Raw genomic sequence first — 26,416 nt, forward strand, 5'->3', positions numbered from 1 at the left:
ATATCCGATTTGTGCATGAAAGAGATTGATTGGAGTGGATAATAATTCAACATTTGCCATTTATGTTTGAAGTCAGTAATTTTCTTGATAATTTACCTTTTTCTGCATCGAAAGAGAGAATACGGTAAGGTATTGAGCTGTTTAGTTTGCACATAGATGGGATCGAAAGGGGATTCTATGAATTGATGTGATAGAAAGAATATTAGTTTTATTGAGGATGACCCAACTTATCCATGAATGTTCATCACCATAGAGCTACATAACTACTCCTGTGTGACATTAATTTCAAATCCCCGCATCCCTAGATTACTTCTTACTTATTTGAATTTCTCAAACTATAGTTTAATTGTGACTATTGATAACAAATTTTTTATTGTAAATTTGATGGAATCATCGACCCACTTGTTCATATTCCTACAAATGAATGAATTACAATAACATTGAGAGAAAATACCACTTGACCTGTGATATAACTAAATTGAGTGAGATGAGAGTTTTGAAGATTGAATCGAACAACAATTTGGGGGAACCGTGTATCAAGGGCTTACCTCAGAAAGCTTTTGATAAGAACGTAGAAGAAACGAGTGTTAAAATTGTACATGCATGATTAGAAGTGTAAGGGAGATATTGTTGAGGCATTATATTGATCATGTGATTTAGTTATATTTTGGTATTAATCCTTTGTAAAGACATTGTATTTTATGTTATTTATTACTCTGCCCCAACTTATGTGGAACTTTTCAAATTTTAAGGTTCAAAAAAGTCTATCTTTGACCGTAAAGTTTCATATATCTTTCATTTATTTATGATTGAAAATTATTTTGACTTAGTTTACATAGTTTACAAATATATAAATTCATTTCAAGAAAAATTGAAGATGCCACATGCAAATTTTTGGTGAAATTTAAAGTGTTCGACTCTTGAAAAATAGAGTATAGTAATGTTTCAGTTTGAATAGATCATTGTGTTTATATCACACCCCGATGCTACTCCCTAGACCCAACATGATGGTTAGTGTCACATGTGACCCCAAGCTAACTATGACATGCCATATCTATACAAGTTCAATCAAAACAGGCATTGCAAAAAATATAAAATTGGTTTAATATCTGAAATAGGGATAACCTACATGTCTAAATATAAATATATGAAGAATATACTGATAACTTAAAACAACGCTAACAACTTAGTTGAATCTACCATATGTATGAAAGACTCTAATCTGAGTTATTGGGACATATCCCCAATTAGAACACTGAAACTGGAAAGTGAATATGAGGACTCACCACTGAAGGTGTTAAGTACGGACTGAAACCAAGCTAAGCGGAGTTTGGATGTTGAGCGTCTGAACCTACATCATACACCAATGTAGCGTAAAAGAACATCTAACTACTTTGAATGTACTGAGAATGTGGAGTATATGCTAAACTGAACAATATAAGGTGAACAAGGAACTAGATATACTGAATCATAACTGAATGCTTCGCTGGATTCTATCATCAAGTGTTAATCATGAAGATATAACATGTTGAACTAAATACTAGAATGAATATGGAATATGTGGTCAATGCAACATGAATCTGATTGTGGTAGATACTATTAACTGATATAAACAACGTGAGCTAAATGTTCAGTCTAACGAATGCACCCCACGAGAGGACTCAATATACCTTGAATGGATATAAAGTAATGATGGTGGCATTATCACAACAACACATGCCAAACATGGAGGACTTATAAAACTATGGGTGCATGTAGTTCTAGGACTTGAGGATATGTTGAACCCTAGTCCAATTCGATGCTAAGTTTACTCCCATATAAGTATAAAGATAAGTAGGTAACTATAATACTCAATAGCTTAAAATACTGAGAATCTGAGAATGCATTATACATCTACTGAAAGGTATGACCTTCTAATTCTGATGCATGATTGTCTGGCTAATCTGTTTCAGAAATATAATTCATGAAATACAAATAATTACGATAGGATTTCTGCGTTTATACATGGGAGCATACTAATTCACCAAGAAATATGTAATTAATATCATAGAAACAATAATAGCTATATTCTGATGGATCCTAAGATTTAGGAACCATAGGTCAGAATAGTTTATGGAGAACCTGAAGAATTGAATGAACTATAGGGACCTAATGGTTGAAAGAAACCCACTAATGAAATCCTACATACCTAGTGAAGAACACAACGAAGGAATCATTTGGATTTCAAGGCTAAAATTAAAGGAGAGCTCTGCTTTCTTGAGAGAAAATTATAACTTCTTTTTCTTCTTTTCTTTCTAAAGCTGATGATTTTAGAAGAGTGAATGCTTTCACTACCTTTTGACTAATTAGCTAGGCCTAGGCAAAGTAAAACAACGTAGTCTAAGTGCCAAACACATAAGGAAAAAGTCCATTACGGCTCTTACTAAGAACGGATGAGGTTACTATCAAGAAGGGATTCACTAACCGTCTAAGGCACCATGGCCTGTCCAGTGGGTAGTGATGTTGCCCTGCATGACACGACTTCACAAAAATGAGTTACTCAAATCTTAAAATTAAACAGGTGTTCGAAAGAAGCCTCAAAGACTTCTAATTTTGTTGGTCACGAGCCACCTAATTAATTTTGTTGGTCACGAGCCACGTAATTAATTTTGTGCTAAAAGAAATTATCATTTAAAGTTGACCCAAAACTCAAAACCTGATAAGTCCCTTTCACAGATGGCTTTAGAGACTGTCTAGCCATCAGTGGCCCTTCATAGTGACCTTGGGGTGCAACTCAGTGTCTGTGGTGTTATAATATCTCCTTCTTGGGATTATTCTTCCTCTAATGAAGACTAAAAAAGATGAATTGGAGGGAAATAGTTGCAATGCCTACCAACTAAGTTCTAAAGACTAATATCCAACTGAAATAAGTTTCATGAACACCCACACACTTCTTCACAACCACAAACTCTGAAGGCATTATTGATAATTACCACCCACACACTTCTTCAATAAGGAAATGTGAAGGATTGGATAAACCTCTACTAGTAGTGTTGGAAACTCTAACTCATAAACCCCATTACCAATTCTTTTAAGGATTGTGTAAGGACCTACATAGACAAAACTAAGCTTTCCTTTATTGCCATCACCCCTTTCATGTCTGACACTTAGAGGAAAACCATAATCATCAATTTCAAATTCGAAATCCATTATCCTCACATATGCATAGGAATTCTGATGAATACGAGATGTCCTTAGTTTATCTCTTATGAGTTGAACTTTATTCATAGACTCATGAATCAAATTTATCTCAATCAATGCTACTTCAGTTACTTTGAAGCAATTAACTGGAGACCATTATCTACGTTCATACAGTGCCTCATAAAGACAATATAAATATTAGAATGAAGTTTTCTATTATAGGGAAACTATATGAGAGGTAGGTGATCATCCCAATTAACCTTTAAATCGGTCATAGAAGCTCTTAACATATCCTCTAAGGTTTGAATGGTATGCTATGCATGACCATTTATCTACGAACAAAATATTGTATTGAGATTTACTTCATTACAAAGACATTTCTAAGATGATCTTTAGAATGATATGTAAACTAATGACCCTTATCTGAGATGATTAACATGGGAACCCTATAGATACTGACTATCTCGCAAATGTAGAGTCAGATATAGTTTTTTGCTAAATCTATAGTCATGATAGACAAGAAGTTAGATGCCTTAGAGACTCTATCCCCTATCACCTAAATGGAATTGTGTTGTCTGCGTGTACGAGGTAAACCCAGATGAAATCCATGTTTATTACTTCCCACTTTTACGTAGGAATGCTAATCTTTTGAGTCACACCTCTTGGTCTCTGATGTTCTACATTAACATTTTGATAGTTAAGACGCTTAGCCAAAAAGTCCATGATGTATCTCTTTTTGTTATTCCACTTATAGATTATTTGTAAATCACGGTGCATCTTAGTGGCTCTGGATGAAGAGAGTATTTGGAATTATGGCTTCAATAAGAATTAGATGCCTCAACCATTCCACATTTGGTCCACATAAACGATCCTAGTAATGAAGCAAACCATCTGCACCCTTCAACAAAATCAATATAAGATCACTATCCTATTTTTCCTTAACCTTCGCTAAAAATGAAGATTTTGATCCACTTAGGACTATCACACAAAGTCCTAAGAGAGCAAGCCGGTGAACATCTTTGACTAATTCTTTCTTCTCTTTTTCAATAGGTACCACACCACCAATGTATAGTCTGTTGAGCGCAACATCCACCACATTGGCCTTACCCCGATGGTAGAGCACATTCATGTCATAGTCTTTGAGAAATTCAAGCCATATCCTCCGATGAAGATTCAACTCTTATTGGGTGAACACAACAACAAGAATATCATACAAGTAGTGTCTCCAAATCTTTAGGGAAAATACGACGCCTGCAAGCTCGGAGTCATGAGTCGATTAATCTTGTCATGGACCTTAAGGTTTCTGGAAGCATAAGAAATGACCATTCCCTTCTGCATCAACATGTAACCTAGGCCAACCCTAGGTGCATCATATTAAACCACATAATTGTCTAACCCTTTGGTAGTGTCAAGACCTGAGTTATTGTCAACCCGGTTTTCAGTTCTAAGAAGCTTTTCTCATACACATCTGATCACTGAAACTTGACCTTTTCCTAATTCAACTCGTTCAATGGAGAAATTATGGATGAATATCCTTCAACAAACATCTTTTAGTAATTAGACAAATGCAAGAAACTTCTGATATCATTCATAGAAGTGAATTTTGTCGAGAACTATACTACCTTAATTTTTTTTGCGAATTCATATGGATCCCTTGGTTGGATACAACATCACCATGGAAAGTGACTAACGCTAACCACAATTCACATTTGCTGAACTTAGAAAATAATTGTCTATCTTTGAGGGTTTGCAGATCCACTTTCAGATGAGTCACATGTTCTTCCTCAGTCCGAGAATAAATGTTGATGTCATCAATAAAGATTGTGATGAAAAAGTCCAAATACTATTAGAATACCTTATTAATTAAGTCTAGGAAAGTTGAAGTAGCATTTTTTAGTCCAAAAAAGACGTAACTTCAAACTCATAGTGACCATACCGAACCTCGAAGGTTGTTTTCGAGATTTCATCCTCTCTGACTATAAGATGATGATAGTCGGATATGATTTCTATATTAAAAAAGAAACTAGCACCCTAAATTGGTCGAAGAAGTCATCAATCATGGGGATGGGGTACTTATTGTTGATTGTGACTTTATAAAACTGATGGTAGTCAATGAATATCATGAAGGAACCAGTTTTTGTTTCACAAGAACAACACCGGAGCACCCCATAGAAAGATGTTGGGTTTGATGAAGCTCTTATGTATTGTTAACACCAAATTTTTACCCTCCACCATATAAATCAATCCTCGAGTTTCTTCAATTTTAATGATCTAAAATAATTAGTTTTATAAAAATTTTAAACAAATAAAAAATATTTATACTAATATAGTTTATAAGTTGTTTTAAATATTTGTGTCAATTTTTTTTAAATTTCAAATAAAATATATGTCTCTTCAAATTAGTATATTTTATGAATATTTGGAAATATTCTCAAAAAGATTTATTTTTACTTAAATATTTTACTAATTAGTTTAGCTATGTAACAGTTTGCAGTTTAGAATTAATTAGTTTATAATTAAGTTGATTATTTTATTTCGTTAAGGTAAAGAAGTTCTTTAATTAATAAATATTAATTCGTCTTATTTAGTGTTTAGCTGAGAAACCAACCTGACTCAATTTTTGCTAAATTGTTAAATCTAAATGGCTACAATTGAAATTCATGTGGTCATTTTCTTAATAGGAATTCTAACTACTTACTTCTATGCCTTCAACAGAATTCAAGAAACCAAGTTGGGCCATTCATTCAGCAATTTGCAGCAGCCAAGATAACCTTTCAGCAGCCCAACTTCCAACAATGCCTAGTCCACCAAAAAAATCCAAGAAGAATACAACAAGATTACTAGTCACATACTTTTCAATTAATCGAAATATATAAAAATAGGCTCCAAACAATTGAAATTTGGGAGTTGTAGCTTCAGATTATCTTTCTCTCTTGTTGTTTGTTGAAGTTCTGTGGTGAATTCGTTACTAGCTCTTGGTTCCAGTGTCGCTGCCTGGAAAAAGGTCATACCTCCTCTTCTGCTTGCGTTTTCATTTCGATTCTGAATATTATTTGATGAACCTGTCTCTGTTGGGTACTTTTTGGCTTCATTCTTGCTTTGATGGTTTATGAATGACCATGGCTTATTGCCTATATGGTTGGAATTCCGCAAAGAAAATTGTGTTATTCATACCTTTTCTCGGTCAGATGTTTGAATCAGATTATAGTTGTTTGAGCCTAACTTCGTGTTGTTTCGCATAACATGTTATTATTGCCTTGATTATTACGCCTAATATGTTTTCAAGCACCAACAAAGTTATCTCGATATCACCTGTTGGGAATTAGAGTCATTAATTCGTTTATGATTCTCTGAAATGGGTTGAGTCTTTTTCTCGCTCGAAATAATTTGGGTACTCATGTGGTTTAGACTTTGAATATGCTTACTGTAGCTCTATCCCCTCATTGTTTGTTTGTACACTAGGCTGTCTTCTCACTCATTTTGAATTCTCCTATGCTAGCTTAATCTCGTAGAATCTATCTTTGGTTCTCGTGTAATTTGGGTGTTGTCTGCGTCTTTCGTATTTCAGTTAGTAATGTCGTGTTTGCAACTCACTATTGATGTTGTTCTCAAAAAGCTTCCTTAATCACATCTCATTGGGTTTGGTGCTGCTAATCTTTCTCTTTCGCTTGAATTTGGTCGAGTCTATTTCGAATATTGTCATATGAATTTTTTTTGTCAACATGTTTTGAATCGATCTCGTGTTCATTTTAGTGCTTCTAGTTTTGAATACCTTAAGTAAATGGCTGTTGAGATTATCCATATGCCTGTTTGTGAAATATGAAATTTCTTCTTTCATCTTTAGTATGTTCCGAAAATTGAATCAATCCTTCTTTGAACACACTGGTTGGAGAGAGTACGGTTCCTTTATGTCGCTAACCTTGGACTTTCAATCCGACTCTATAAATTGTTTGGTTTTAACTTGTGTTTTTTCTTGTCGTGTTGTTTTATAAATCAGCTATAAAATGTTCTTCATGTAAATCTTGTGCTAGGATAGTTCCAAACAATAGTCTCTTATTTAATTTGCTAGTTATATTTTCATATTTTGTTATACCGATGTATTGAAAATTTTGTTTCCAATCTGTGTTATAAAATCAGAAATTACTGGTTCTAATAAATCATTCAGAGACACAAAGTAACTGAGATTTAATAATTTCCTTAAGATTGTTTCCAATATGTGTTATAAAATCAGAAATTACTGGTTCTAATAAATCATTCAGAAACACAAAGTAACTGAGACTTAATAAAACCAGTAAATAAGATGAACAGAAATTTATTCGTAAAAAATAATTTAATCTGTAAAAACGTACCAGAATATGGAATACTCTTATTGAAAATTTAGGAAGAAAATCAAGTCCACTGAATTCACAGTGTCCCCTTAAGGAAATTATTCCCCTCTAGTATCCGAGGTTTGATTTGGAATATAACCTCCCAGGGTAAAATGATTTTAATCAGTAGAGTGTGGATACCAAAAACTCTACTGTCAGCAAATCAATCCACAGCAGGAAAGTACACGAAGAAATATGTGATTTTAAGAAGAAGGAAGATCAGAAAAAAAAACGTAGTAATATTCTGAAGACTGAATGGTATTTATAGGCAAGAAGAATATATTCTGAAAGGTTGCAACCCTTTCAGAATTAACACGACCATTAATGAAAGGTTGCAAACTTTCAAATGGTATTGACTGTTCCTGAAAGTTGCAACCTTTCAGAACAGTCATGGCGGGAAATTTTGAATATAATGGAAATTAAAACAGGTCACTCGCGCGGATCCAAGTCGGGTCGGGTTTTAACTAAAAAATTGAAAACATTTCGGTTATCAACTAATTTATTAAAAATTATCTCTCGATCGATCATTTGCCAAAGCCAAGGCCAAAGCCGAAGCCGAAGCGAGCGAGCGACGATGACGACAGCGCGAGGGGGGTCCCTCTTTCAAACCCTTTTAACAATTAATAGGAGTGTTTACTTATTTAAACTCTCCTATTTTCCTTTTCATTACCGATGAGGGACTATTGCCTTTTTCAATAAAGCATTAGAGGACTTTTCAAGTTCCCAACCTTTCAAGTTCTAAACCTTTCAAATTCCTCTCCTTCCCTCTATTTCCCGTCAATTCTTGCAACATACCCAACAATCCCCCACATTGATGGGGAATAGTTATAACATAGGGATGCATGGACAAATGTGTACTTTACAAGCAAGGATTAATTGCATCTGGATGAGTAGGTTTCCCCTTGGACTTTCCGTAGTGAGCATATGTCGGATATACTTGGTCAATCGGTAGATGTGATATCTTTGAACCGTCGAACTTTGGTGTATACCTAGACAACCATATGTCACACAATTAACCCTTTACTGTTTATGATTCTTATGGTTGTGTTCGTTTCAGCCATGAAAACCTCCGGGTTTCATGAGTGTATAGAGAATAGGCTTTTGACGTAAATTCTCTTTGAAGCGGCTTCCACTTCACACTAACATAGGTGATTTCTAACCGTGTCATCTCGTAGATACACTATTTGGTCAAATCTACCAAACTTAGCAAATCATTAAAAACTTTAAGCTTTATTACTTCATTAACAAGCCTTAAAGTCTTAACCTTTTCCTGAACATTGTCTTCATCATGAGAATGGATTGAGTTATTTGACAATGTTGAACCGCCAGCCACAACTTTGTTTTTCTCCTTGAATCTAGCTCTTGGGATCTCCAGTCTGCTAGATAGAGTTACCGTCATACTGACTTGTCCTAATCCGTAAACCCATTCCCTTAGATGATCTTTCAACTGCCTCTCTCACTAGGCCTTTCGTTAGTGGATCTGACACATTATCGCTTGACTTTACATAGTCAATTGTGATAATTCCACTAGAGAGCAGTTGTCTTATGGTGTTATGTCTACGTCGTATATGATGAGACTTTCCGTTGTACATAAAGCTCCCTGCCCTACCTATTGCTGCTTGACTATCGCAATGTATGCAAATTGGTCCGACAGGTTTGGGCCAGAATGGAATACCTCTACGAAATTCCGGATCCATTCTGCTTCTTCACCAGCCTTATCCAAAGCAATGAATTCAGATTCCATTGTGGAGCGAGCAATACATGTCTGTTTGGAAGATTTCCAAGAGACAGCTCCTCCACCAAGTATGAATACATAACCACTCGTGGATTTTACATCATTTGACCCAGTGATCCAATTTGCATCACTATATCCTTCAATCACAGCAGGATATTTATTATAATGCAAAGCATAATGTTGTGTCCATTTAAGATAACCTAACACACGTTTCATAGCCATCCAGTGAGTTTGATTCGGATTACTAGTGTACCGACTCAGTTTACTAATAGCACATGCTATATCTGGTCGTGTGCAATTCATAATATACATCAAACTTCCCAACACTCTGGCACATTCCAATTGAGAGTCACTTTGACCTTCATTCTTTTTAAATGTACAACTTAAATCAATTGGAGTTTTGACTATATTGAAATTCAAGTAATTGAACTTATCCAATTCTTTTTCAATATAATGAGATTGAGATAATGCTTGTCCCTGGGGAGTTTTGATAATCCTGACCCTTAAGATCAAATCAGCAACTCCTAAGTCTTTCATATCGAACTTATTGGACAACATGCGCTTAGTAGCATTTATATCATCAATTTCTTTACTCATTATTAACATGTCATCAACATACAAAACAAACAATGACTTCATGATTCATAACATTTTTGATGTAAACACATTTATCACATTCGTTAATCTTGAATCCATTTGCCAACATTACTTGATCAAATTTAGTATGCCATTGTTTGGGTGCTTGCTTGAGTCCATAACGTGACTTCACAAGTCTGCACAGTTTCTTTTCTTTACCAGGAACTATAAACCCTTCAGGTTGTTCCATGTAAATTTATTCCTCTAACTCTCCATTTAAGAAGGCTGTGTTTACATCCATTTGGTGGATTTTAAGATCATGCACTGCTGCAAGTGCTATTAACATCCTAATTGATGTTATCCTTGTTACTGGAGAATATGTGTCAAAGTAGTCCAGACCTTCCTTTTGTCTGTACCCTTTGACTACCAGTCTAGCCTTGTATTTGTCAATAGTCCCATCAGGTTTCATTTTCCTTTTAAAGATCCATTTTGATCCTAAAGGTTTATTTCCTGGAGGAAGATCAGTCAATTCCCAAGTGTGATTGCTTAAAATTGATTCAATCTCATTATTGGCTGCTTCTTTCCAATAAGTTGACTCTGACGAAGACATAGCTGCTTTAAATGTTTGTGGCTCATTTTCAAGCAATAGTGCTACAAAATCTGGTCCAAAAGAAACAGATTTTAGTTGTCGAGTACTTCGCCTAGGTTCCTCACTAGTTAGAATATTTTCCATTGATTCTTCTCGTGGTCGTTTATATCTTTCACTTGTTGACTCACTTTCAGTTTTATACGGATAAATGTTTTCAAAAAACTCTGCATTATCTGATTCAATTATCGTATTAACATGAATCTCAGGATTATCACATTTGTGAACCAAAAATCGACAGGCTTTACTATTCACAGCATATCCAATAAAGACACAATCTATTGTTTTGGGTCTAATTTTAACCCTCTTCGGTAAAGGAACCTCTACCTTGGCTAAACACCCCCACACTTTAAAATATTTCAAGTTGGGTTTTCTTCCTTTCCACAACTCATATGGAATTGATTGTGTTTTTCGATGGGGTACTCTATTGAGTATTTTATTAGCTATAAGAATGGCTTCCCCCCAAAGATTTCGCGGTGAACCAGAATTGATCATTAAGGCATTCATCATTTCCTTTAATGTTCTGTTCTTCCGTTCTGCCAAACCATTTGACTGTGGTGTATAAGGTGCAGTAGTTTGATGAATAATACCATATTCCAAACATATCTCTGCAAAAGGAGATTCATATTCTCCACCCCTATCACTCCGAATCATTTTTATCTTTAGATTCAATTGGTTTTCCACTTCATTTTTGTATTGCTTAAATGCATCAATTGCTTCATCCTTACTATTAAGCAAGTATACATAACAAAATCGAGTGCAGTCATCAATAAAAGTAATAAAGTACTTTTTTCCACCACGAGATGGTGTTGACTTCATATCGCATATATCTGTATGAATTAAGTCTAAAGTTTTAGAATTTCTTTCAACAGACTTGTAAGGATGTTTAACAAACTTACTTTCCACACAAATTTCACATTTTGACTTATCGCATTTAAAATCAGGCAATACTTCTAAATTAACCAATTTTCGCAAGGCTTTGTAATTTACATGTCCCAAACGGGCATGCCATAAATCACTTAACTCCAATAAGTAAATAGAAGCAGAATTTTTATTGATACTTTCAATAACCATTACATTTAGTTTGAAAAGAACCTCATTGAGATAGCCCTTTCCTATGAATATTTCATTCTTACTTATTACAGCTTTATCACTAACTAGGACACACTTAAACCCGTTCTTAACGAGTAGTGCAGCAGAAACTAAATTCTTCCTAATAGTAGGGACATGCAGAACATTATTTAAAGTCAACACTTTGCCGGATGTCATTTTTAATATTACTTTGCCAGTTCCAGCAATCCTTGCTGTTGCTGTGTTTCCCATGAATAAATCTTCATCGTACTCAGCAGGAGTGTATGTTGCAAAGGCTTCTTTTGCAGAGCAAATATGTCTAGTGGCACCTGAGTCGAGAAACCACTCCTTGGGATTTCCAACTAAGTTACACTCCGTTATCATTGCACACAAGTCATCTGCATCTTCCATTTTTTCCACGATGTTTGCTTGATTTTTGCCTTTGCCTTTGTTTTTGTTCTTTCTTGGAGCATGACAATCAGAAGATCTATGACCAGCCTTGCCACAATTATAACAGTTGCCTTTGAATTTCTTCTTGGCCTGTTCTGACTTCTGCCCGTTGGACTTCTTTCTCTTTTTGTCTTTGGTAGGAGGTTCTTCAACAATATTAACTCCAATGATTGTTGAACTCTTACGCGACTTCTTTTCGGCATTTCTGTTATCTTCCTCAATCTTGAGCCGAATCACAAGATCTTCAAGCTTCATTTCTTTACGCTTGTGCTTTAAATAATTCTTGAAATCATTCCACGAAGGAGGCAACTTCTCGATCATTGCAGCCACTTGAAAAGCTTCATTTACTACCATATCTTCAGCAATCAGATCATGGAGAATAAGTTGATGTTCCTGCACTTGTGATCCAACAGTTTTACTATCTGTCATTTTATAGTCTAAAAACTTTGCGACCACAAACTTTTTCAAGCATGCATCATCTGTCTTATATTTCTTCTCAAGTGAATTCCACAACTATTTTGAAGTTGTTATTGCACTATAGATATTATATAAGTCATCCTCTAATGCACTCAAAATGTAACCTTTACATAGGAGGTCTGACTGTTTCCATACTTCAACAATCATAAATTTTTCCCTGTCTGGCATATCATCAGCAGGAACTGGAGTATCTTCACTTGTAAATTTCTGCAGACCAAGAGTTGTAAGCCAGAAAAATACTCGTTGCTGCCATCCTTTAAAATTCACACCTGTGAATTTACCCGGTTTCTCTGCTTGTGATACAATAGGTCGGGTTGGTGCAGCAACAGCCACTGTAACACCAGTGTTTTCCATTTCTGATAAACAAAATTGACACAATATAAGTAAGCAATAAAAATATAATTACAGACTTAAAGGAGTATAAAATCACAAAGATTTTTGTCTCCACCAGAAACACAAATTTAATAATTTCCTTAAGATTGTTTCCAATTTGTGTTATAAAATCAGAAATTACTGGCTCAAATAAATCATTCAAAAACACAAAGTAACTGAGATTTAATAATTTCCTTAAGATTGTTTCCAATCTGTGTTATAAAATCAGAAATTACTGGTTCTAATAAATCATTCAGAAACACAAAGTAACTGAGACTTAATAAAACCAGTAAATAAGATGAACAGAAATTTATTTGTAAAAAATAATTTAATCTGTAAAAACGTACCAGAATCTGGAATACTCTTATTGAAAATTTAGGAAGAAAATCAAGTCCACTGAATTCACAGTGTCCCCTTAAAAAAATTATTCCCCTCTAATATCCGAGGTTTGATTTGGAATATAACCTCCCAGGGTAAAATGATTTTAATCAGTAGAGTGTGGATACCAAAAACTCTACTGTCAGCGAATCAATCCACAACAGAAAAGTACACGAAGAAATATGTGATTTTAAGAAGAAGGAAGATCAGAAAAAAAACGTAGTAATATTCTGAAGACTGAATGGTATTTATAGGCAAGAAGAATATATTCTGAAAGGTTGCAACCCTTTCAGAATTAACACGACCATTAATGAAAGGTTGCAAACTTTCAAATGGTATTGACTGTTCTTGAAAGTTGCAACCTTTCAGAACAGTCATGGCGGGAAATTTTGAATATAACGGAATTTAAAACGGGTCACTCGCGCGGATCCGAGTCGGGTCGGGTTTTAACTAAAAAATTGAAAACATTTCGGTTATCAACTAATTTATTAAAAATTATCTCTCGATCGATCATTTACCAAAGCCGAAGCCAAAGCCGAAGCGAGCGAGCGACGACGACGACGGCGAGAGGGGGGTCCCTCTTTCGAACCCTTTTATTTATTTAAACTCTCCTATTTTCCTTTCCATTACCGATGAGGGACTATTGCCTTTTTCAATAAAGCATTAGAGGACTTTTCAAGTTCCCAACCTTTCAAGTTCTAAACCTTTCAAATTCCTCTCCTTCCCTCTATTTCCCATCAATTCTTGCTACATACCCAACAAATTTTGAAGTATGTCTACCCCTTCTCTCATCCCTTTTATTTAAAGTTGCAGAGATGTTAAGATTTCATTCCCATTCATACCCAGAAACTCTGCAAAATTTTTCATACTTCGTTAATTTTCTTTACTGGTTTGTTCATTTTTCAAAAAGGAGGCTTAGTTTTATTCCATTATTTTATGGAAAAATTACGCAGTTAAGTAAATTTATACTGCTTAATAACTTATCATAGCTATAGTTTTCTACAATTACCAGTCGTGACTAACATTATACATTAATTATGTGGGATGACTTTGAGTTTATATAATTACTCACATTTGTATATGTATAACTCACCAAAATAGACAAATGCATATGTATAATAAACAATTTTATAACTAATATACATATAAAACTCACTTCTCTCCCACTCCTTGCCCTCTCTAGCTTGCCTCTCTCTCTCTCCCAATCCCGCTTGCCATATATACAAATGCATAGGTATAATAGAAAATTATTCTAATCGATATACATATACAGTTTATATCTCTCCCACTCTCTGCCCTCTTCCACTTGCCTCTTGCCCGATCCCACTAGCCTCTCTCCACCCACTCCCAATCTAGCTCGCCTCTCTCCTCCTTCTCCAAATCTTGCTTGTCATATATCCAAATACATATATATAATATACAATTATCTAATCAATGTATATATTCGATTCAAATATCTCCCACTCTTTGCCCTCTGTAGCTCACCTCTCTCCTCGAAGTTTTGACCAAAATGAGCTATTTTTAAAACCAATTCACCAAAATAATATGTTTTTAACTTTTTTCACAAAACTAGTATAAACGTACTTTATGGTAACGTTTTAGGATATTTTCATTATAAAAATTCAACGGACAAAAAGTTAACGGGTTGGAGACGTTAAACGCATAAACGTAACTGTGAGTAACGTTTTATACCTAAAACGTTACTCAAGAGTACGTTTTTGGAGAATCCAATCACGGGCCATTGACTCCAATGCTGAAAAGGCGGAGTCAAATCATTCAACTGTAAAACATTACTACACTAAAAATGTTACTTTGAGTCTCGTTTCTTAAGAATCCAATCACGGGCCTTCGACTTCTGCAAATTTAGAATATATTTAGCTATAAAACGTTACTCACAGTAACGTTTTATCTTAAAAATGTTGCTACCAATTACAACACTCTGTTAAAGTCATATTCCTCAATTTTTCAAACTCACCAAAGTGACTATAAATAAATGTTGTTGTAAATTTTTTTTATGTTCAAATATAATTCAGCAAAAATTTTCCTTGTATGGTCCATTTTAAAAATAATATTCAGAAAATTTCATCAGGTATGAATTAAATAAGTGAAGTTTATCCTTTGTTATGTTCTTATTACAGCCTTAAAATTATCTTTCTAATTTAATAATATTGTTTTAAAAAATATTTTATCTTTATGTGTAGGATTAAGATGACGAGCTTTGAACATAATGTGATGGTTGCTTTGTATTGGGGTGGAGAAATATTTACGGATATGAACGGATTTAGGTATACTGAATGTGCTAGAACGATTATTAGCATGTCGACTTCAACTACCTATGTTGAATTGGTTGGATTGTTACATGAGAAAATGGGAACATATAGTGAAAATATTCGTATGTATATTTCTGGAAAATATCCATGTTCAATTCAAGGTAACAATACAAGGTTCATTGAGTTTAAAATTGAGAATGACCAATCTTTGTTACAATTTCTTTTCATACCTCAAAAATTTGCGGATAAGATTGATATAAATGTTTTGGAGGTGTATGTAAAGACTGTATCGACAGGCCAAAATGTTGCATTTCAAGTTAGTGGTCATCATGGTTATCACATGAATTTGTTGGCTCAAAATTATGGCCTTACCACGATCAACCAAGCTCATTTTGTAGAACCGATTGTTCAACCATCATTTAAACAATTGTTGATGCATGATCATCGATGATTTGGTGAAGGCTCAAGTAGTCAAATGCATATTGATAATAGTCACATGGAATATGAGGCTAGGTAAACAACAAATCTTTATTTTATTAAATTTTAGTCTAACAATTTAATAAGATAATTTTTATTGTAAGTATACGCAAATTATCTCTTATAAATAGAAGAAATAATATTTTAGAATATTTATTATCGCTTTTAAAACAAGCTTGTATATTTATAATTTTGCTAGAATTTGACTAATATTTTTTTACAGAGATATTGATATCAACGTTGATCTATATAATGATGTAAATGCTGAAATTAGTGATGAAAGTTCGGAGGAAGATGAACATCCGAAAGATGGTGATGAAAGTGAACCTGATGAAGATATCGATGATATTAGAGATTTTTCTCAAAATGGTGTAAATCTTCATAATCAGGATCAGGGTGTGTCTCATGACATACCCTATTTCAAGACATTAGAGAATGAGGAAGACATTTTTATGTCTACATGTGAATCTGAGATGGAATGTTGTTCCGTTTGGTCTGAGCAAGCAAAAAAAGATTTAAAAAAAGGTATGCTTTTTAGTAGTAAAGAAAAGTTGAAAATGGGTGTAACGATTTGGAGTTTACACAAAAATAAGGAGTTCAAGGTGGTAACATCTACCAAAAGTCTATGGGTTGTGAGATGTAAGTTTTATAATTTATTGGATTGCATGTGGTTTCTTCGAGGACGACAAGTTGGAGATAAACTTTGGAAGATAGGAAAATATGTTGAAAACCATAGATGTGAGACTGAGGGGCTTTCTAGCGGTCACGCCAACCTAAATACCAATTTTATTGCATCACTACTTCTAAATCAAATTAGAAAAAATCCTAAGTTCTTGGTGGTAGATGTCATTTCAAAGGTTCATGAAAATTTTGGCCACCAAGTGACATATAGGAAAGCATGGCTTGGACGTCAACACGCATTTGAATTGGTATATGGTGACTTTGAGAAATCATTTAGTGACCTACCTAAATTTTTTGCAGCTTTTCAACACTTTAACCATGGAACAATTGTGGAATGGAAATACGAAGAGTCTATGAGTTCATCGGAGGTAAAAACTTTTAAAATTGTATTTTGGGCTTTCAAGCCATGCATTGATGGATTCCAAACATGTTGCCTAGTTATTTCAGTAGATGGAACTCATATTTATGGAAAATATGAGATCAAATTATTAATTGTTGTTGGAATTGATGGAAATGATAACATTCTCCCTTTAGCGTTTGCTATTGTAGACCAAGAATCAAAAGAGGCATGGAAATGGTTTTTTAGAAATTTGAGTGCACATGTGATAAAAAGTAGACAAAATGTATGTGTTATATCTGATAGGGCAAAAGGAATCTTGACTAGTTTGCAGGAGTTGCGGCGATTTCAAGAGCCTCGAGTCTTCCATCGGTTTTGAATAAGACATCTTAAGAGCAACTTTCAATCTAAATTTCCAAACAAGGACCTTAGCATATTGATGTGGAGGGCTGCTTCGGCCCATCAAGTAAGGAAGTTTGAGTCCATGATGTGGAAAATTAAAGAAGAAAATATCGAAGCATATGCATACCTCATGGAAATTCCCTTGGATAAATGGACTGTTAGCCATGGTGATGGAAAAAGATGGGGAGTGTTGACAACAAATCTTTCAGAGTCATTCAATGGAGTGTTGAAAAAAGCATGAGGTTTGTCTGTCACTGCTATGATTAGACTTTCATTGGAGCAAACTATTGAACGGTATACCCGTAGGTCTCAAATAGCACACCAACTTGCAGAGCAAAATGAATTATGGACCGGGAGGTTCAAAATAAAGTGGGAGAAGAATTATGAAAGTTCAAAGAGGCACTTTGTTTTTGATTGGAATATACCCACAGGAGTATACGAGGTTAGATCTATACAAGTTGATGGTACTGGTGGTAATCCTCATTGTGTTTCACTAAATGAAAGAAAATGTGATTGTGGAAAATGGGTTAATCTGCACTTCCCGTGTTCACATGTCATGAAGGTAACTGATAGAATGGGAGGTCTAGCTAGAAATTTTGTTAGCGAGCATTTCACAATAGAGAATTTTGTTGCAACATATTCTGGGTCATTCTCACCAATTGGTCATGAGTCATATTGGCCATCTCAAAGTTTTACAATGACAAGTAATGAATTCTATCGTCGTCCCAATCGGCCAAGGACAACTAGAATACATAATGAAATGGATCGTAGTTCTACAGTGTATGAGCGAGCTTGTGGATTATGCAGGCAGACAGGACATGATAGGCGTCAATGTCCCAATCGTAATTAAATTTAAGTGAATAATTATGGGTCAATGTCTAATGGTGTTAATTTTCTTTATGTTATCTAATGTAATGTGAATTTTTCCAGATTGCTAATAAAGGAAAATTATTAATGTTAATATCCATTTATATTAATTTCCTTTCAATTATTAGTGCTAAACTTGTTGAAGTGTTTTCTACAAAGGTGCTTTAATAAGTCCTTATCTCAAGAGCATATACCATCATAGCAAGATTTCAGGTACATCAATGGTTGGCGGAAGGATCTTAGGTGATGTTTGGTTGGGAGTAGTGGAGAAAGTGATCTCCACTTATACTTAGTGTTATTATAATGTTTTGTTTCATTCTTTCTTTCCATATAAAATTTAGGATATTTATAGTACAATTTTTGTTTCCACTTCTCTTGTCGCATAACTGATATCCTCTTTAAGTTATGCGGGTATTGATATATTATTTTATGCAAGATAAGAATGCGGGGATAGTATAATATGGAGTAAAATTACAAGATGACAAAAATAACCCTTCACGTGTTATCCAATATTTATTTTGTCAAAAGAATTTAAAAAATATTTTTTAATATGCACTTTAGTATAACAAATCTAACATCCATTGAGTAAATAATCCTTCCACTACAGCTCTTGTATTATAAACTTAACCTTGAATTTCAATCCCTACATTACAATCTCTACATTGCCATCCATGCATTTCTAATTCCCCTGTAACTTGCTTCTAATCCAAATGACCAATTAAAGCATTGTGGTACCTGAGATAGTTGCTATTTACCCGGAATACATATATGAGCTACCTATTATTTATGTCAATAAGAGATGCTATACTAAGATTTCAGGCATTATCTTTTAACCACACTTTCTGAAGTGGAAAAGAATAACAAGAAGGAAAGCAAAGAACCAGCAGGAGCATAAGTAGGAAATAAGCACTGAATGTATGCTAATGAGGCAAAACATCCTTGAAGTTGATGTATAAAAGCCACAAATTTGTTTCTTCACCTCAGCAGGAGATTTGTTATGCTCCCTGAAATCACCCATATATATAGAACATGTTGCTTTACAAAATAATAACTAGTAGCTTCATTCTTCACAAAAAATCTCTACTATTCACCAAGGGTTATCCAGAATTACAACAAGCTGCATCAACCTAAGAAAAAATGATTAAGAAAACTTTGATGAGTTATATTCACCAAGAATCAATCTATACTGAAAGCACAAACTCAGTTGCACAAGCTAGCACGTCGAGTACAGCAGCAGTATGGATGGAAACTTGATGTACAGCACACAAAAAGCAACAATTTCCAAGATATCTAAAAGGCTAACGACGCAAGCATTCAAATAACTTGGAAAACTTAAGAATTTCAGTTTTCCAAAAGGCTAAAACTCGACGCAAATCAATTTTCCAATATCTATCGAGAGAATCTAAACATCTTACAAGAAAGTGGGGACTGACAGTGAAACCATAAAGTCAAATATTCCTCCAGCTTTGGACATCTTCATCTGTTAACTGCTTGTTAGACATGGGAATTCAATATTTTTAGGACTTGAAATCTTCATTAAGGATCTATTGAACAGCTAGCAAGGACGGTATATGAAGAAAAGGATGAAGTACAATGGTTCTAAAACTTATATTTGCTAGCACACAAAAAGCAACAATTTGCTAGAACAACTCTGTTTTACCAAAACACGGAAGAAACAACCAATGACGTATTATCATATAGACAACAAAAAGTATTCAAACTATACGACTTAATAATTGTACTAAAACGTAGTAATAAATATGTTATATACTACTCCTCACAATATCGCCAACTCATAAGAATTGCACAATATTTAAATAGGAACAATTAAATTGAAAATCAAAAGATAAATGCCATTTTAGTGTAGCAGCACTTGCTGCAACTCTTCATTAATTGCTATGGATACATAATATCCCTCTAATCCCTTACTCTTACTATTAAGTTATAGTCTAGGTGTCATTTTTCCTTTGATTCTGGTTTGGTTGGTAAGCGATAGCATTTTTTGTTCTATAAAAAGCATATGAAAATGATCCATTAATGTCATGACTTGTTCTGTTCCAACACAGAAAATATCATACCCAATTTTACCTAAGACCGACAAAGAAGAAGAAGGAGTACCAAATTTGAATACCTGAAACCTCTCAATTACAGTTCTTTGTTTGTCGTTGCTTTTTTTTTTGCCATGCTGGTAAAGATAGTGACTCCCTGACAAACAAGAATAATTTTCAGTTGTTCGACTAAACAGAGGAGCATTTATGTCAAAAAAATAAAATAAAGATGTTAATAGTACCAGTCCCACAACGCTGAGGAAAAATCCTACGCTTCTCCTTCACTGATGGTTCACCACATTCGTTTGCATTCTCCACTTCATCGTTGGAGTCCTCTAAATGATTAACAACACCGGGGGTCTCAATGGACATTGGCAGCCCAGGTGATGAATTAAAGTTGGGGGCATTCTCAAAATGTTGAGGTCGAGAACCACCAAATACATTCTCAAGTGATGAAAGACTAGAATTCCTTAATATTTGTGATGTTGTGTATGGAACAATATCAGTATTTGTTGGTTGATATGTCATACCTGATGTCCCGGGAGTGAATTCTTGAGTTTGGCCCCTTGAAATGGAACCAAAATCACAAGTTGTGTGATCATCTTCGGAGACTAATTCATCCATTTCAATAGGCGCTCACCCTTTCTCAACAGCACGAGCCCTCCTACCGGCAACACCACCTTTTCCTCGCCTACGAACCGGATGATGTAAATGATCATCATATACCTCATGTCTTCTATAATCGGCTTGTACATTAATCCTAGCAGCCTCGTGCACATATGTCAAGCACTTTTCTCCTTCATTTTGGACCATTGCACGAAATATGTATAAATCCTCCATTGATGGTTGATCACCAAGGGCTTTTGCTCTATCAACCGTGGAATGAATATGACTCACCTACACAAAGATCAATTTTTTTTCTTACAAACATTTTCCATTCTTTTTTCTAACAGATGCTCAAACAAAGATCAATAAAGCACTTATTTTATATTTTGTAAGAAAAAACATAGGTAACAATTTTCCTAGTCACAATTTTCGAGAAGAAGCAATATTATCCTCAAAAGATAAATCACAAACACGCTAAATATAATGCATACCATTGTTTCATACGCCATTAAATTGGGCACAGAACCTTCTTGTTGTTGAGGACGCTGAGTAGGATTACCAATAACAATACGAGTAATGCGTCTAAACCAAATAAGGTAAGGGTCGTCATATCGAAGTTGTTCACGATTGACCGGAGCATCACAAACATATTGAAGTCGTTGGTTCCAAAGAGGCAACCATTGTGCATGCTCCAACTTCCAATTTGTATTTGGTCTTCCCCTTCGATCATGGTGAAAATGTGTGGTGTCAAATAGAAATGGAGTTGGTATCGTTTGGTTTAATCCAAATTGTCTCATAACTCGATCAGGCAAGTGAACCTCAACGATATCCCAACAATAAATTGGAGCTCTTACACGCTATATAGGAAGACTCTCAATTAAGTCATCCGAATATGGTTCCCAAATAAACTACATAAAGAAAAATACATGAGTTTCAACTACAATATATACATAATTTTTTAAAGAAAAACAGTATAACATCATACCTGATCCTCTGTCATGGAATCAAGTGAATCCCTAAAAAGTTTCAACACATGCTTAGTGGTATCAGTCCAACTAAAATGTGCAAACCATCTAGTAGCACATGGACCCCTAGGTAAACAAGCAAGAAAATTATTTTCGATGTCTCTTTGTGCTATTACCTGAGGTCTGAGGACAGTAACTCTCTCCCATGCCCAAATCTAAACATAATATATAAATATATAATTATGATATTATAAACTAGACGAAATATTTATAAAGAATTGATGTAATTATTAAGTATACCTGAAGAAGTGGTAGAAAGCCAGCTATCTCATTTTGGTTACTCTGTGAGGCCCTATAGAGAAAGCGATACAAGCACGCTAAGGTCGCACTACCCGAACTATAAGAGCTAACTACATTGAGATCCTCGAGCATAGGAAGGTACATAAGCTTTAGATAGTTGCCAGATGTATCTGCCATCATCATACAAGCAATCATCCAAAACATGTAACATCTAGCCATTTGATCGATCATTTCTTGTGTTGTCAAGTCATGTAACTGTAGTTGCTCGAGCATATGCGCATTAAGTGCAGTTACCTTGAGGCTACTACGGTTGAAGTCTTGAGGACGTGGAATAAAACCTAACAATCTTTGACAAATATTTTGCCAATCCCCTATGGTCCTTATCGACTCATCACCAAGTACTGGATCACCATTCACAGGTAATCCATACAACACTTCTACATCTTGCAAGGTGATTGTCGCCTCACCCGTTCTAAAGTGAAATGTATGAGTCTCGGGACGACATCTCTCTACTAGTGAAGTGATCAAGCTACGATCAATAGAAGGTCGATTTGATCTATAAACACCATATAGTCTTGATAATTCAATCATTTCTAAGACTCGTGGATGAATAGGATATTTCTTTACGAGGTCCCAAAATTTTCCATCACACCTCCTCGTATTTAAAATCATATTAACACTTCCATTCCATATATCCCGTGACCTATGGGTAAGTTGTTGAGTTAGTACCGATGGTTCAAGTGGACCGAGATCCAATTGATATGCACTATAACCAGTCATATATGTATCTATTAAATTGAAAATTCCATATGAAAGTATATTAATTATAATTGTTAGTCCAAAATATAACAACCAAATCAAAGTAATGTACTATACCAAATGTTTTATTAAAATATTGAAAAATAAACTCAATTTTAGTAGAAGCGCATATGCAGGTCAACCAAATATAGTCTTCCCTTCTATTTTCATGTGAACATTTTTTTTCTTTGTTTTTCTTTTCATTGTTTCTCTTTTCATCAACAAGATGCATGAATTCAAAATAAAAACAGAATATGCATATTAGAATTTCTTGAGTGATTATTCTATATAACCAAAACGATATAAATACGAGAAGATCGAAATTCTAAAATTCAAGCATTCCATCTACTAGTTTGTAAGGGAAAAAAACATACCTCAAGGCTTTAACACAGGAAATTAACTTGATTCCAAGATTTCCAGAAGATTGATAGCCGTAATTTTTCGTGAAACTCGATATAACAAGAAATCCCCAAAATTAATTTGGAAAAACTACAGCTACCGTTTATCCACGAAATGAGGTTTTTATCCATTCATTATCTTCCTGTATTTTTGTTCTTTAACGCCTCCTCTTCGTCCAAACCGATCGAAAATGGAACTTTTGGAAGTTTAAAATGAGGCGGCTGCCATTTTTTTTAGGGTGAAAGGGGTTAAAAACTTGAAAGGGGTGAAAGGGGTGAAGGGGTACCAAATAACATTATTAAAGGTAATAAATGAAAGTGAATCAGTGAAAGGGGTGGGGCTCACATTTTAGTATAAAATCGTTAACGTTTATTAATTTAGTATAAAATCGTTACTGCCAGTAACGTTTATTAATTTAACGGCGTTAATTTTTTTAAAAATCAAATAAAGCCTAAAACGTTACCATAAAGTACGTTTATACTATTTTTGTAAAAAAAATAAAAACGTATTAATTAGGTAAATTGATTTTTAAAATAGATCATTTTGGTCAAAAATTCCTCTCTCCTCTCTCTCCAGTCTCGCTCGTCTCTCTCTTCTCTAAATTATGTAGCTACGAATTGAAATTATCAAAGAATAGCTATGGAGAGTAATTACACTTTTTGAGTGGCTATATGTGAAAGTTCTTCTTAGTTCATATATTTGCTGCAGACTTTTCTTAGTTGTTGTGGATTTAAAAAAAAAGTTAAAACAATTGCTTAATTGGTCATTATCTTATGATTAGCATGACTTGTATTTTAGCATCTTCAGAATGTGTACTACTTTACCTAAATCTATGTTGTTAGATAAATAAAGTTAGTTACTGTGTATTAGTTCGGATGTTGTCGTGATAATTTATCTTAGGTGCACTATCACTTTCATTATTTTGGGTTCTAACTCTTACTCTCATTTTATATGCCTGTTAATCTTGCCCCGAGTCTATTTTGGACTCTCACCTCCTATCCTTGCATCTCTTTGTTGGGCTACGTCCCCATTTTAACTCTTATTTTGTCAACCAAAATAACGAGACAAGTTCAAATTAGCAAATAGGGAAGGAAATTGAAACTAAAGTGGCCGGAAGGACCAAAACAACTCAATTATCAAACACACCACGGAATTATTGATATACAGGTCAAAAAATCAAAATACAGGTGCTGGAAGTTGAAGTGGGTTGCATACATTCGTATATAGCCCAATATATATATATATATATATATATATATATATATATATATATATATATATATATATAATTTGGCTAAAATATAGCCTATATACGAGAGTATACACTCATTGTATATGCAGATTTTCTGGTCCAGGCAAAAATGGGCCAAAAGGCCCACCAAATTTGAGAATCGGGCAAAGGCCCATATTCTAACTTTCTTATTTTACTCTTACTCATTTTTGGAAAGTTTATCGAACTAATCAAAATCCCTATCATAATTAACAAAAATATCCACACTTAAACATAATCACTAAAGATGTCATAATGTTATTGTTTTAGCAAATATAATGTTTCCTAATATAACTATAATTATTTTATTATCGTAATGTAATAATTTTCCAACCCCCCCCCCCTCCCAAAAAAAAATCAGGCCAATATAACTCCGATTGAGTTAAAAGTAAAAAACATAAAATGAAAAAACACCCCACAACTCTATTTCCTCTCTCTATGTTCTTTTACCCCAAATCTTTCTACTCTCTCTTCTGTTTCCAGCATTATTATCTTCCACGAAAATTCTTACAAACTAATCCACTTTAAAATAAATTTCTACCAGCATAAAAAAAGTTGTATCCAAAAGAAGAATTATTAGCTCCATTATATAATTGTGTAAGACATAAAATGACATTTAAATTTGTCCCAAATTTTCGAAGAGACAATAAAATTTGTGGGCGTCCTATTTACCCCATGAAACTATTTCATTCACAATAAATAAACACTTTTTGACCCATTTTAACGATGACTGTGTTCTCACATTTAATAGGTGCGCGGAGGAGTAAAAATACAGCCCAGAACCAGTGTAAAACTGCCATGTGACATTGACAATTTGGATTTTCTTCTTCATTACAAGCCCCACTTTCCTTATTTTCCGAAACCTCCATTTTTATAGATGTTGAAAAACATTCCATTTACAACAACAAAAAAAAATCTCCATCCTCAAAGAAATTATCATCTAGATTTACTAGCGTCAATTTCATCGTTGTCTTTTATTTAAAAGTAGTGAAATCAACTAATTTGTAAATCTTGACAGTGCAATTGAAAACAAATTTCAAAACTAAATCAGCGAAGATTCATTCAAACTTAAATTAATCCTAAACTAACAGTAGATACACACATATGAATAATAGACACACAAGAAGAAAATAACAACAAATCACTATAAACTACAAAGATGATCTTATAAAAAAAATCACTACTCCATAAAATGAATATTTTTAAACCATAATTTGCATTAAACTCAAGAAACAATTAACAGAGCCCTCAGTTCTTCTTTTTGACTCCATAATTCAAGAAATTATCCCCGAAAAACAAATCTATTGTGACAATTGAAATGCTTTAGGGTTTTGACCATCAATGAGAGAGAGAGTGAAGTGAAAATCTACAATGAGTTTAGGGTTAAATGGAGTGGGTGATAATTAAAATGTGAATGAGTCAAGATTTTAACCAATTTTTACTAAATAGATTGAAAAAATGTAATTATATTATTAATTAGGGTGAGATTCACGCTCAAGTAGTGAGAATGCAGATTGTGTCACAAGTGTGTCATGTTAGTGTTCTTCTATAAATATTCAGAATATGTTGTTTAGTTGTAATGTAAAATTTTAATCTTCAATCACTTCCACTTTGAGTAGGTGTCAACATGATTTGAGGTTTTTGATCGTGACAACATATGCATACAACAACTATACTCACATCTGATTGCGAATAAGTCGAGATTGATTAAATATATCTCAAACATATGGAAGCATATGCAAAG

The 26,416-nt window shown here is 34.2% G+C and overlaps 1 protein-coding gene across 3 annotated transcripts; it reads right to left on the reverse strand.

The window, feature by feature from the left end:
* Positions 1-19,202: 19,202 nt before the first annotated feature.
* Positions 19,203-23,662, reverse strand: LOC101249684 (uncharacterized). Of its 3 annotated transcripts, XR_011212144.1 has the most exons (7): positions 22,206-23,662; positions 22,082-22,120; positions 21,926-21,956; positions 21,432-21,848; positions 20,577-21,231; positions 20,418-20,491; positions 19,203-19,413 (listed from the first exon to the last, which is right to left on the reverse strand). XR_011212144.1 is itself a non-coding variant. In XM_069290414.1 (6 exons), exons 4-6 carry the CDS (start codon positions 20,956-20,958, stop codon positions 19,384-19,386), a joined length of 486 nt encoding a protein of 161 aa, XP_069146515.1. In that variant the 5' UTR covers positions 20,959-21,231; positions 21,432-21,848; positions 21,926-22,120; positions 22,206-23,662; the 3' UTR covers positions 19,203-19,383. The 3 variants fall into 2 exon arrangements, 1 of the variants encoding a protein (XP_069146515.1); XR_011212143.1 differs by having other exon boundaries at positions 21,926-22,120.
* Positions 23,663-26,416: the final 2,754 nt, after the last annotated feature.

The sequence above is a fragment of the Solanum lycopersicum genome, chromosome 10, assembly GCF_036512215.1.
Source record: "Solanum lycopersicum chromosome 10, SLM_r2.1".
Classification (NCBI taxonomy): Eukaryota; Viridiplantae; Streptophyta; class Magnoliopsida; order Solanales; family Solanaceae; genus Solanum; species Solanum lycopersicum.

What these genes read in the sequence shown, in the direction of transcription:
- LOC101249684 (XM_069290414.1), bottom strand. Translation starts at nt 20,958, where the DNA reads ATGGATGAATTAGTCTCCGAAGATGATCACACAACTTGTGATTTTGGT. An exon ending in TCCTCAGCGTTGTGGGACTG is followed by an intron (nt 20,492 to 20,576) that starts GTACTATTAACA and finishes CTTGTTTGTCAG; the next exon opens with GGAGTCACTATCTTTACCAG. An exon ending in CTGTAATTGAGAGGTTTCAG is followed by an intron (nt 19,414 to 20,417) that starts GTATTCAAATTT and finishes ATTTTTTCTTAG; the next exon opens with GTTGATGCAGCTTGTTGTAA.